Below are 13,258 nucleotides of genomic sequence, written 5' to 3' on the forward strand. Positions count from 1 at the left end.
GGGCAAATTCCTGACACATCTGGCTGTTTTAGAAACTGAAGTTTGTACCCTTAACAGATTACCTATAGTTTGATGGAGACAGAGGAGGGAGATTACTTTGGACAGTTATGACTGCTCACTTAAAGGGGAAAAAGAGCAATACAAAATGGACTGGCAAAGAGACTGGAGAGGGGAAATCATGGGGCCTTCCTGGTCATACTCCTCAACCTGCTTATCCTTACCTTGCCTGTGACACTATGGTCTATTATAAAAAGGTATGGCTTCCACCACAAAACCTACTGTTTGTCAATGGTCAATTGATCAACACTCAGAACACCACTCACTAGACTGCTGGCATTCTGAAATGGTGGACAGACTGAACAGCATGAAGGTTAATGCGTTGTTGTTATCCCCTCTCTCTTCTCCAAGACTATGAAGTTTCAGAGTTAGTTCACAAGAACATACTAGGGGGTGAGGAGGCTTAATCAGACAGTGGAAGGGGACTTGTTCCCTTGTAAATTTTTTTTCTTTTTTGTTTTGTGTTTTACCTTGAGAAAGTTATGGCTTTGACAGGTGACCACCAAAGGCATTTCTGTCAACCTCTTAATACTAGAAATCTGGATAAAGCCAAAAATAATAGAGGAATAAAGCCCAAAATCTAGAAGAGAATTATTACTCTTAAACAATTAAAAAATTATAATTTGTTACTGACACATAAACCTAATGAAGTATTTGACACAAAAGCGATCTTTGTTAAAAGTGGTTTATTAATAATTATTCTGACAGATGTCTAGTAGTAGACATTTTTGTTAGCTAACCATTTTTAGTTTTTTAATTAATATTAGTTGGGATTATTTGGTTAGCCTATATAAAAAGTGTTAATAAGCTGACCTTATATTGTAATTTGTCAATAGCTTTTTAGTTTCAGTTTTAGGTAGCACAGTCTCCGATTACACTATAGTGTTAAGGGGGAATGGGGACATGGTTAAAGGAACAATTGTAATGCTTTTATTGCTCTTAACAGAACCACCCTCTGTAACCACTCCCTTGCTCCAAATAAAGAAAGTTTTTGATGCTTTTCATTATACTCAGCTAGGATCACTTGCTTATGTGTTTCAATAAAGGATATTCAATTTTTTTCAAGGCATACCATGGATTTTTCTTTATAATTACTCTTACAAACTTAGAAAGTTGAGAGAATATTTTGCATTTGCATGCATTTGCTGAAGGATATGAAGTCTGAAATTAAAATACCTATCATTTAATGACTTTAATTCTCTATTTTCTAGAAAATCACTAACTTGATGAGAAACGGACCAAAATATTAGACACAATTTGGACAGGTGAGAGGTATGTCCCAAAGTGTTTTTTTAGGTATTATGGGGATGAATAATCATGTGTCACTTAAATGAGTTGCAAATGCTCATAGTACACCCATTTTACTCTTATCTGGGCATGAGGGAAGCAAAGCTGTTGAGTAGCAGAGGAAAAACTGGAAGTAGTCTGCAGGAATCCTGACAGCTCTATCAAGACCACAGGACATTCAAAGGCACGGGAGGCAGAGTCAATTAAATCACACTACCCAGCTATAACATGACACCTCACACTGGCCTTAAGGCAGAAGGAGGGTGCTTCCAGGCTTCCAAACTAACACCTTCAAAGCCTAGTTCCAACTGTATGGTATGTCCAGGACATCCAAACAGCCTCACACTCACAAGGTCCCAAAGACAGGAGAGGGACATTTTGAAATAAAGTTCTCAATGCACTGGAAGGATTACACAAAACTCAGATCACATTAAAAAGGGGCTCAAGCATCTATTTAGTGGCTCAAAGATTCTGTCCATCTCAATGAGAACAATCTCACCCCTTGTAGATTTACAAGGCGAGTTTAAGAGGGAGAGAACCTGTGACCTCTAGCAGCCCCAAACAAAGGAAAACAAAGGAAAGCAAAAGGATTTGATGGACAACAATGCACTAAAAGTCAGGTAAATGGGGACCAACAAGCAAATAATTCTACAAAAAAAAAATGTGACTGAAGAAGAAAGACTTAACCAGTCCTGACAATGGCATAAAGCATAAGCTCCTAACTGTTAAAATCTGTACCTGTGACTCAAGCTCCCATGAACAGTTAAAAAAATAAATAAATAAATCTGGGCCAGGTCATGGACCCTGGCCAAGACTTGCCCAATAGCTCCTCCACCTTAAGGACTGAATGACTGTTCAGCCCTCATAGACAATGCTTCAGCTGTGACTAACCCAAATGTGTGATTCATTGACTTTAGGGGGCCACTCCCTAACACAAAAACAGGTCCCACTAACATAACAGGATGAACCATCTTCCAGAGTGGGAAAAGGGACTGTACATATTTCTCTCGGACCTCTTGTCCTCTACCATAATGTTTGACTGGAATGGGTTGACTATTAAGTGAGGAAGATCACGTTTCTTGCAGGAAAGACCATAGGAAAAAAAATGAACTTAATTCTATGAGTTGCACCCCAGTTCCTCTTCTGAATGATATCCTCTGTACACAAAACTCTATCAAACTCGTGTTCACCAAAGGGGATCTCCAACCTGTCCACTGAGGACCTGCTATTGCCATCTGGTGCTAGAAATGACTACATTTTTTAAAACAAAAGTTTCAAATTCTTTACTTCAGTTTGTTAACTGGAACTAGATGACAGTCACTTTACAGCAATGGCCCAGGCACCATGGTGTTGAGACACAGAAAATTGTACACAGACGTCTGCATAGTATATAGTGCAGTAGCAAAGTAGCGAGAACACATCTGCATATTACTTACAATTAAGGTAGCATTCAACCAGTGGTTGTTTGTTAAAAGTACGTCTTTATAAGAAATGCAACTACAGCGTGAACTGCAAGGACTAGTCACTGTCATGGAAGCAAGAGCATTTGGTGTCCTTAATCACTGCAAAATGGAACCAAAAGAGTGCAAACAAGGGAAATTTTACCAACAGCAGCAAGAACTCAAGAGCCAAATAGTGTAAGAAGCAGAAAAGAAATGTTGGCAGCTCAAGTGGAGAAAAAAATGTTGGCAGTAAATGACAAACATGCACATGTAATTGACATGCAGTATCACAGTGAGTGCACATCCCTAAATGTGTTAATTTTGAAAAAAAAAAAAAAGTTGCCAGATGCTGGCTGATAAAGATGACAAGCTCAACAGGACGCGTCAAGGTTGAGTCCTCAAGGTCAGACACCTTAATTTTAACACAAAACAGCAAAAACTAGAATGTTACACACTCAAAATGTTTTCATCTTACTGGGCCAATACAACAAGGTCATTTTACTACAATCAAGGTAGGGCCAGGAACTAAAATGACCAGAAAATCAATATCTCATTATGCTGAAGAAGCTACCAGAAACCAAAAGCAGTGACTCTTGCTTCCTATACAAGTGTCTGTTCACCCATCCCCCCACCCCCCTCAGCAAGCTAGCCAAACAACTATGCAGAAGTACTCTGACAGAGTGGAGCACCATAAAGAATTTACCTTTTCATGTACAGCACAAATGTATATATCATATTTTACACAACATATGCTACGTCTTAAGGAAATACCTACCTGAGCAATGAACTGGATAATCTTAACAAATATATTGAGGGGTGTGTCTCTAGGAACCACACTGCGGGAACCTTTAGGAAAAAGTGCTGATACAATGTTCATGAGGCGACTAGAAAAAAATAAAAGAAAAAAAATTACCAATGTAAAGAACTAAAAGACCAATGCATACAAACATACAATTTAGAATTACTTCAGCCAAAAGTAATCTGGGCAATATAGTTGTTTGCAACTTAAAGACAAAACAATTTCAGAGTTGCAACAACCTGCACCCACAACAATCATCACATTAAAAAAGTCAAATCAATTACTTTAACCAGATAAAAATCACAGATATTATCACTGTTTTTCTAAATATATGTTTACAATTAGAACCAAGAGCTGACAAATACATAAAAGCTATATTCTAAAATGATGCACCTTTTTCTGTGGTGTCAATAAATAGGCTACGTAATACTTGCAAACTGAACTGATCAATGAATGTAATAACATTCAACTCAAAACTTCACTTTTACTATAATGTCTTGCAGAAAACCCTTAACACTGAAAATGAAGACAGAATTAACATACTAAAATACAGTAAAAATATACCTTTAAGTCATCTTTTTAACAACGAACACACTGCAATGTTTTCTAGTTCACAAAAAATAGTTGTAAATCCTAATGCTAAAGAAACTATAAACAGCATAAAATGTTCTAGGAAAACAGTAAAACTAATTCTAATGCTAAGTAAACATTGAAGAGCTGGCAATTGTACATAATTCAAAGGCAGAGAATGTAGAAAATCAACATTTTTTGAAAGTCATTACAAAGGTTTACAAATTAATGAAGTATTTATAATACATGAGTGCAATGACTAAGGTAAGACATTTAAAAGGAGAATGTGTAAACAGGAGTTGAAGACAGAATAATCAAACATTAACTTTCTTAAAAAGGAATAGAAACATGAAGTATTCACTACTTCAAAAAGACTAGAAAGTAAAATTCATTATGGAGATCTAGACAGGACCCAACCAGAAAGTCTCAGGCAAAACACAACGTGTACACATGAAAACATTTATAAAATCTTTTTTTTTTTTTCATCAAAGTATCACTGGAAACATCCAACATTATGCCCCAAATCAAAAATGTTTTTCGGCACTGTGGCTCAAAACTGCATGATGTCACCTGTGTTAGCACAGAAGGATAAAGTCCCAACTACGATCCATTGGACAAAAGATCAGTTAGAGGTCTGGGCACCTGCTGCAGCTGTCAGGGGGAATGAAAGACTAATGCAGAATCTCTAAGGGCAGGATGCGTGTGGTAAACATCCATGGCACACAGTCCCAGAGGATAATCCCTGGTGGAAACTTGAGTAGACACAGAATCACTATCTCTTGGGGGAGGGCAGTCATGAAAGGTTATGTTACTTGTCGAAGAGAGGCTGATGGTCAACAGAGAAGAAAAAGAGTTGCATGATCACATACCAGTCTATAATAACGCCAGCAACAAAAAAAAAAAAAGCCAAACATTACAATGCAAGGGACAGTTTTCACTTAGGGTATGCAGATGACCTACAACAAACCACTTGTCCATATTTAGTGGAGTATGGCATTTCTTATAATTCTGTCATTTAAGACCCATTTGTTGCTGTGGATTTCTGAGCCACTGTTCTTAAACATTTTCATTAATCAGGAATTAATTACCATCCTCTCAAACCACCTTGAAACATACCTCTCAACCTCTCAGAGCAAGAAATCTGGACAAAGACAAATAAAAGTGGGACAAAGGCCCAAAAATAGGGACAATTTTTAAACATTGCGCTAACAAACTTAGAACGTTGACAGAATAGGTTTTGCATTAGTATGGATTTTCTGAAGGGTATGAAGTCTGAAACTTAAATGTCTGGCATTATTTTCTAACTTCAGCCTTTAATGATTTGCCACTAAGTTGCCAGAAAACAATTTTATGAAAAACGGAACAAAAATCTGAAGCAAAAATCGACATTCTGCAAAAATCTGTACCAGTTGAGAGGCATGCTTGAAAAGGGGATGTTTAAGACCTGAACCATTTAAGCATCATTGCTAAAGTGAATCTAACTACTCTACATTACTACCTTCAATGTTCAGCTGCAAGGGGTTCTCCATTATACAGGGATGGGATGGATAAGTACTAACCTCAAATATAAGGAGCTCATGGCATGTCAGAATGAAGTGCAGAATGGAAACCTAAAAACTAAGCTTGAACATGGAATATTGTTTTCAAGCATGCAACCAAGACTACAACAGCAGAAGAGTGCGTTATTTTCATGAAAAATACAGCAAAAAAATCTTTGCTGAACTGAAAAAGGGACTGCAGTCTACAACTGCTTTTAATCAGTCCCAATCTTATTCCTTCTGAGGCACTAAAACTGCCAATTTCCAAGCAACAGGAAAATAATCCTATAGTAAAAGAACAGTTACAAAAAATCAGTAAGTAGCCTTTTAAAATTTCATTTCAATCTTCAAACTCAAAAGAAAGTGCACTCCATCTTTAAACAACAATGGATGAAGTACAGCATGGTTCAGTGGTGCAGAGATGGAGCCCTGACTGCAATCCTGGTGACAAGGGTTGGATTTCTAGGCACAAATGGAGGAGCCAGGCAGGGAGGAACAGGAATTAACGGGCATGGCCTGCTTGCTTGTCCAAAGAGTAGGGATGGGGATGGCCCCAGTGTAAGATTTCTTGAATGGAAAGCCAGGGAACCTAACATCCATGCCTCAGGATGGGAACAGCAAGGCTGCTTATTGGTAATGCTTCCTTGCAGAAGTGAGGACAGGCCAATATTGGCAACCCACAGCATACCCTCTTTCTTTATGAGCTGAACTTTCCTAAGGAGATGCATGGCATGAAAAATCAAAACCACTCCAAAGGTGGCTGCCTACATGATGAACAGTTCCTACAAAAGGAATGTGCCTATCCCTATTAGACTCGCATCTTATGTTGGGTATAATGATCTATAACAGAGATGTTGTTTCAAGGATTTATTATTTCTAAAAAAAAAAATTGTGGTGTGGTCCCAAGTGTATCTCTCAATTCAGGTATATTTCCAAGAATTTTCCAGTTTCCTTTTATGATATCACAATCACAAAGGAAACTGGAAAAATCTAATAGGATTGGCACATTCTCTTGTAGGGACTGTTCAGCCTGCAGATTTGTCCACTCCTGCCATCTTTTTAGACATCCATCTACTGGTTTTACTATTAATATAGACTTTTAGTTTTACGCAGACTGTAAGACTGCTAAACTTGGCTTATTTTGATTTTTGTCAGCTATGTCATGTTTTTTATGTAGGTAAAACGAATAGATCTTTTAAAGACAGGATCCTTGAGCATCAAAGAGATATAAAAAATAAAAAGGAAAAGAATGCTTTAGCAGTACATGTTAAGAATTATGATTGCACACGTTTTTAAATTTTTTGTTTTGCAAGTTTTATATGTGGGTCTGAGAGGTGGTGATTTACTGAATCGCATTGAAGCAGTTGAGCAGAAATGGATTTTATTACTTAATGCAGAAAGACCACCAGGTCTGAATGGTGTTTCTACAATGAAACCATTTTTAAAAGGTCGTTCTCTGAAACATTAAGAGTAACATCCTTTTAGACAGCCTCCATTTATATAATTTTAATGTGTTTTTAACATCCCCCAATCTATTTACTATGTGTATTGTTGCATGACATCACTATCATGAGCTTTTCCTATTGGCTGGCTATGTATACTTAAATGTCTAATGTTTTTTATGGTTGTCTGAAAAAGCGGTGTGTTCATCGCAAAAGCGCTTACCATTTCTTTTTGCACATTAAAGTTTTTTTATATTTTAGCCTTGTTTGGTCGGCACTTTATTTTATTTTAGTTTGTAAACTTTAAATCCTAGGTTCCAAAGTGAAGCCCTATAACCTATCAACCTTAAACTAGCCATCATTTACCACAAAATCTTCATCATGCACCTGATACAAACAAGCATACATTCTTACCAGCTACCTTGACTTCAGAACTACCTCACCAAACGTCACCATCAAAATTCACAATTAGCACTCAAAGTGGGGTACTACAAGATTCCGTAATTGCTCCTCTACTACTCCCTATCTTTACAAATAAACTTACCCTTGAACCAACTCAATCCTCCCCTCCTTCTCTACATAGACACCATGGTACTTAAAGATTTAGCACCCAACCTCCAGACATGCCTGCAAGTACATTTCCTAGCACTAATCCACTGATCAACAAAAGCCTCCTTTCTCAACTCATCAAAACCAAAACTATGATTTTTGTGATCAAAAAGAAACTTAAAAATACTTTGAATATCTATGACCAAAGCACCATTCCCATTTAAAATATTACCTCTTTTAAATAACCTTGGCATTTGGCTCAATTCCTCTCTCAACTTATCCCTCCACCTGAACTACACAAGCACAAAAGTTAATTTTATGGTACTCTGAGCCAATAAAATGCCACTGTTTGCCTTTGGCTGTTCTGAAGATTTTGGTAGGAAAGGCATTCTACCCCCCATAGCTTCAGCATCAAAAACAGCATGCATTCAAACAACAACATTTTTAGATTACTCACTCCTCTAAAAATGAACACAACTGCACAATATTAAAAAATGCAAAGTGTCTCCCTGTTTACCAAAAAGTTGACATTCTAAAAGGATCTCAACTATTCAAACTCAATCAAAAATACCTTTTCCTTCTGGCACTTAAACTAATTCGACAACCTTCCTCTTAACCTCAAAAATCACAACCACTCTGCCTCTACACTGCAAAACCCAAAACTAAACTCTACTATACAGATCACAGCTCAACTATAATTATTTTTTTAGATTTTTGGATTTTTCTCCCACAAATCCAAGACATCTCATCTTACCCAAAATTAAGCACTCAGCTAAAAGGTCCAGCAGCCAAATGTCACTGCCTCTCATACAGTTACATCAATCTCCTTATCTTACTAAAGACACACTTGCTGTTCTTTGCCAATGGCTCTACATTTAAATCAAACATACTGGAAAGAGGATACCCCCTGCCTGGTTCCTCTGTTCAAAACACAATTTATTGGAAAGGACCCTCCCACTTTAATTCTCACTTCTGATCCTTCACGTATCCTCCTAAATAACCACATTGTTTTGTCGAGGAAACCAAATGGTTCCACTGCCCTACTCAAAACCCCAGCTTACTCTGTCAAATGCTTTCTCTGCATCAATTTCCATAGAGTTACTTTTTTTACATTTTATTTTCTTCTGTATCATTATTCTATTAATGTTGTCAAATGTTTGCGACCCCCCCTCCACAAAACCACAGTGATCTATATCAATTTTGGCAATACCTTTACCATTCTTTTAGCTAGTACAGACAAACACTTTATAATCATGGTTTAAAACTGAAAGGGGTCTGTATGAGGCTGGGTCTGACAGATTTTCACCCTTTGTGGGTAATACAGCCACCACAGCTTTCTTCCAAACTGCTGGTGCTTCCCCTCCTTTAAAATACTATTAAACAAAATCTTCCAGATCTTTATTACTTTATTTCCTCCTAAATTCTAAACTTCCTGGAGACTTCCCTGCAGACTGACTATAAAAAAGAAGTTATGTACTCACCTTAACATTCCCTCTGTGTTGTCCATTTTCATTCTGATGGGTTCAGATCCAACTTGGCTGTTAAAGCTCGTGGTAACTAAAAACTCTCAAGCTTCACCCTTACCGAGAATGCACAAACCCCAATTATCTCAGATCTTGTTTGCTGCCTTAGTAGAATGTAAAAGATGGAAATCATCAAGGAGAAACCATATCTGGTGTTTATGTAAATTAAGAAATATAGATCCTCTAAACACTCACTCTTCAGAAGCCTTAAGGATGGGCGCTGGTGGGAGGGAAGTTGAGGAAGAATGAAAATGAACAGATGGAAAGTTATGGTGAGTGCATATCTTCTTTATCTGATGTTGTCAATTTTCAGTCTGTCCTCAACTGATGGCAGAAAGTCCCCAGCTACCTAATTTCCAGGGCGGACTCAAGGAAGGATATTCCTGAGCACCTAAGAACCAAAAGATGCCCTTTCTCTGGAGACCAGATCTAACTTGTAATGAGTAATAAAGGTATGGAGAGTAGCTCAAGTAGCTGCTGCACAATCATCATCCATGGACACTCTGGACTGAGAAACTTGGGAAGCTGCCATTGATCTAATGGAATGGGCTCGAACAGGCTTTGTCAGAGCAATGCCCAACTTGTTATACATTAACAAAATGCAATCTGTTGCCCATCTAGATAGAGTAACTGTGGTAACTGGTTTATCCAATGTTGGTTTTGCATGCGAAACAAATAATTGGTCAGAATTTCTTATGTTTTTAGTCCTATGTAAGTAAAAACACAACTGTCTATGATCTAATAAATGTAACACATCCTCCTTTGTTAGAAAATTCGGGAAAAGAATACTGGCAAATTAATAGATTGACTTATACTGGATTCTGACACCACGTTTGGAAGAAATTATGGGTTGGTACATAAGGTAACTCTGTCTTTATGTATAGTCAAGTATGGAGGTTTTCAGCACAATGCTTGGATCTCAGAAATTCTTCTGGAAGAGGTAATGGCTACTAAGAAAATTGTTTTCCATGAAAGATATTTGAGTTCACATGTAGGTGAGGGTTCAAAAGGAGACTGTTTAAGACTGCAGCACAAGGTTAAGGTCCTAAAGGGGAGTATAAAGGGGCCATTATGAGTAGAGTGCCTTTCAAAAATGCTTTGCTCAACTTATGGGACACTACAGAACCAATTATTTCAACATGAAAATTTGATATTGCTGCTAATTGTACTTTAACAGTAGAACTAGCTCCTTCAAAAACATGTACTAGAAATGTCAATATATCATGACTGGGACTGTGAAAGGTTCAATATTACGTTTTTGAGCCCAAAAAAACAATCCCTTCCATTTGCTGGGCTATAGTTTCCTGGTGGAATGTTTATGGGAGGATAAAAAGACAAAACAATATGACAGGAAAAGAGAGCATAGGTTGTCTGGCTATTAATGGAACTGGAGAAACCAAACAGCCAGCCTGAGGTTTACTATGCCTGGATGCATCATGCCTGTTTGGTGAGACAGGAGGTCAGGAGTCTGATCCAGAAACCAAGGTGTTGAATCAAGTGAGGCCAAAGGAAGGGAAACTAAATTTGTTGAGGCCAGGAAGGGACAATGATGATTGCCTTGCTCTTCAATCTTATAGCTGTTTGAAGAAAATTGGGAATTGAGTGGGAGGATACACATAAAGGAGCCTGGGGTGACCGATTGTGAAGCACAGCATCCCTCGGGGGTTCCCACTTTGGGGGGGATTAGGGCAAAGGAGCTGCTGCATTTGTTGTTCAGGGGGGACTTGAATAGATCGCAGCAAGGCTGGTGCCACTGATGGAAGATCACATTCACAATCTTTTTGTTGAGGGACCATTTGTGAGGTAGAAGAATGCACCTGCTCCAGAAGAACATATTCCCCAGATACAGAGTTGTTGGGTGTCCAACCACCTCTCTGTTTAAGAATTTCTATGATGTCTCCAAAGGAGACATCTTCAGGAGGTGATCATGGGGAACCTTTGCCTTCATCAAAATATGCCTCTTCAGTGATGGACAACTCCAGGGAATCTAAGCATTTCCTCTTACACGTCCCTCTTCTTAGGGACCTCCTCATGGGGTGCTCTGGGGAGTTATCAGAAGAGGAGATTACAACTGCCTAGGTGGGAACTTGGGGTTTTGGAACTGGCTGTCTTTGTGGAAGGAGATGGTGAGGCTATGAGCGCTGTGACATCATGGTAGAAGACTCAGGATCTGAGGGGGACAGATCAGTCAGAATAGTCGAGGTAGAAAATACTCTCTCCACAGGCGAGAGAGGGCAAGTCAGACTCAAGACGACAAGCTTCTGAAATGTAGCCCTCTCAGGTTCCAAGAGCAAGACCTGCGAGGTGGAAGTCAGAATCTAACTGTCTAGTGCAGGGGCTATGAGGTGCAGAGATGGCTCCAAAAGCTTCGGAGTCAAATGCAGCACCTTGGATCTGACAGGTAGGCTATGGCTCTGGGAGCTCTCCAGATCTGACAGGACCAGACCTATCAGAGAAAATCTCACACCCAAGGATAAAGGTATCCTTGTTTCTGAACCAGACAGATCCAGATAACTCGGATCCAAAACCTCTGAAGTAGCAGAGGAGGAATGTGTAAAGGGGGAGTAACAGACATGGGGATCTCCTGACCCAGAGTGGTAGGAGCCAAAGAACACCAGTCTGGCTCGGCACCAAGACAATCTTCTTCACCAGTTTCTTCACATCTTCTTCTGTAAAGCTTCTGAAAGAATGAGTGGAGTGTATAGACGGACACCTGGGTCTTTCTAAAAATGGGGAAGGTGCCTTTTGTCAGGTACCAGATCCAGTGACAGGGAATACTTTGTTCTAGGAAGTAACTTAGCAATCTGAAAGTCAGGTTCAGATTGCACTGGACCCAACGAAGACAGATCCGAGAGCTTTGTATTCACCGGACTTAGGAGGCCTCGGACCTGATACTTGTTCCTTCAGCAGGATCTTGCATTTTTGCCTTTTCTGGATCCGGGGTTGAGACCAGGTGTGTATGAGACCTCTTTCTTGAGAAGTCTGAAGCTGAGGAGGAGGATGATGGCTTCAAAGAAGAAGTTTTTTGAAACTTCTGTCTTAGACGGAGCATCCTCCAATATAGCATCTTCAAATGAAGGAGGACGACCAGCTTTAAGTATCAGCTATTTTTACGTTCTACTAAAGTGCGAGGATTAACGCCATGGCATATAGAGCAGTCCTCCTGTAAATGGAGAGGGAACATACAAACAAAAAGTGTGCGGGAATCAGAAAGTGGCAGTTTGTGCACATACTTTGAACACTTTTTAAATCCTGCTGACGTATCCACCATCACTAAGTCAAATATGAGAAACAAGATACCTGTTAATACTACAATAACACAGCAAAGTTTTTTTTTGTTTTTTTTTAAGCTAGGAAAAAAGGGGAAAGGGAAGGAAATACCAACAATGGTAAAGGAGCAAGGACAACATCATAGAAGGGAAGAAGATACCCAAGATATCCAAGGAGTACAAAACACATACAATATACAGAAAAAGGGTCAGAAACAAGCAGTAGTTTATAAATGCAGGTAAGAGATAGTAATAGAAAATGTATTTAAGTAAGAAATGCAAAAAGTAACACTTCTCTGAAGATCGCTTGAGAAAGATGGAAAACCACATCTTTTGCTTGAAGCAGCAAATGAGATCTGAGTTAAGTGGTGTTGGTTCGTTCTGGGTAAGGGAGAAGCTCCAGAGGTTTTGGTTGCCACGAGGCTTAGCAATGGTCAAGTTGGATCCGAGGGATTAGATCCGAACTCATCAGTTGAGAACAGAGTGAAAATTGACATCAGATTCACTGTTTTTATCTCATCTCCTATCTTAACTATTAGTTTTTGAACCTCATCTTCCTCTAATCTTGGCAAAATTAAGCCTTACGCAAGTATTTTCCACTGTGCTGTTTTTTGGTTTCCATATTCCTTTGTTTTATACAAAGTTTCATACAATTTCTGAAATATCTCTAATACCGCTATAAGATCTCTGGTAATTTTTCTTCTCACAAGCTTCCTAAGTCTGATGACAACCCCTTCTACTTTCTTTTGACCAAGTGGCTGCACTAAAAGTTTTTGTGCTCT

The 13,258-nt window shown here is 38.8% G+C and overlaps 1 protein-coding gene across 1 annotated transcript in view; it reads right to left on the reverse strand.

Annotated features, from left to right (window-relative positions):
- FRYL (FRY like transcription coactivator) overlaps window positions 1-13,258 on the reverse strand; it is a 3,917,685-nt gene that overhangs the window by 2,846,923 nt on the left and 1,057,504 nt on the right. Inside the window, exon 13 of the mRNA XM_044055727.1 lies at window positions 3,562-3,670. Coding sequence (XP_043911662.1) covers window positions 3,562-3,670 — 109 coding nt within the window. The remainder of the gene's footprint in view (window positions 1-3,561; window positions 3,671-13,258) is intronic.

This window comes from Protopterus annectens, chromosome 14.part0 (genome assembly GCF_019279795.1).
Source record: "Protopterus annectens isolate FY-2018-M chromosome 14.part0, PAN1.0, whole genome shotgun sequence".
NCBI lineage: Eukaryota > Metazoa > Chordata > Ceratodontiformes > Protopteridae > Protopterus > Protopterus annectens.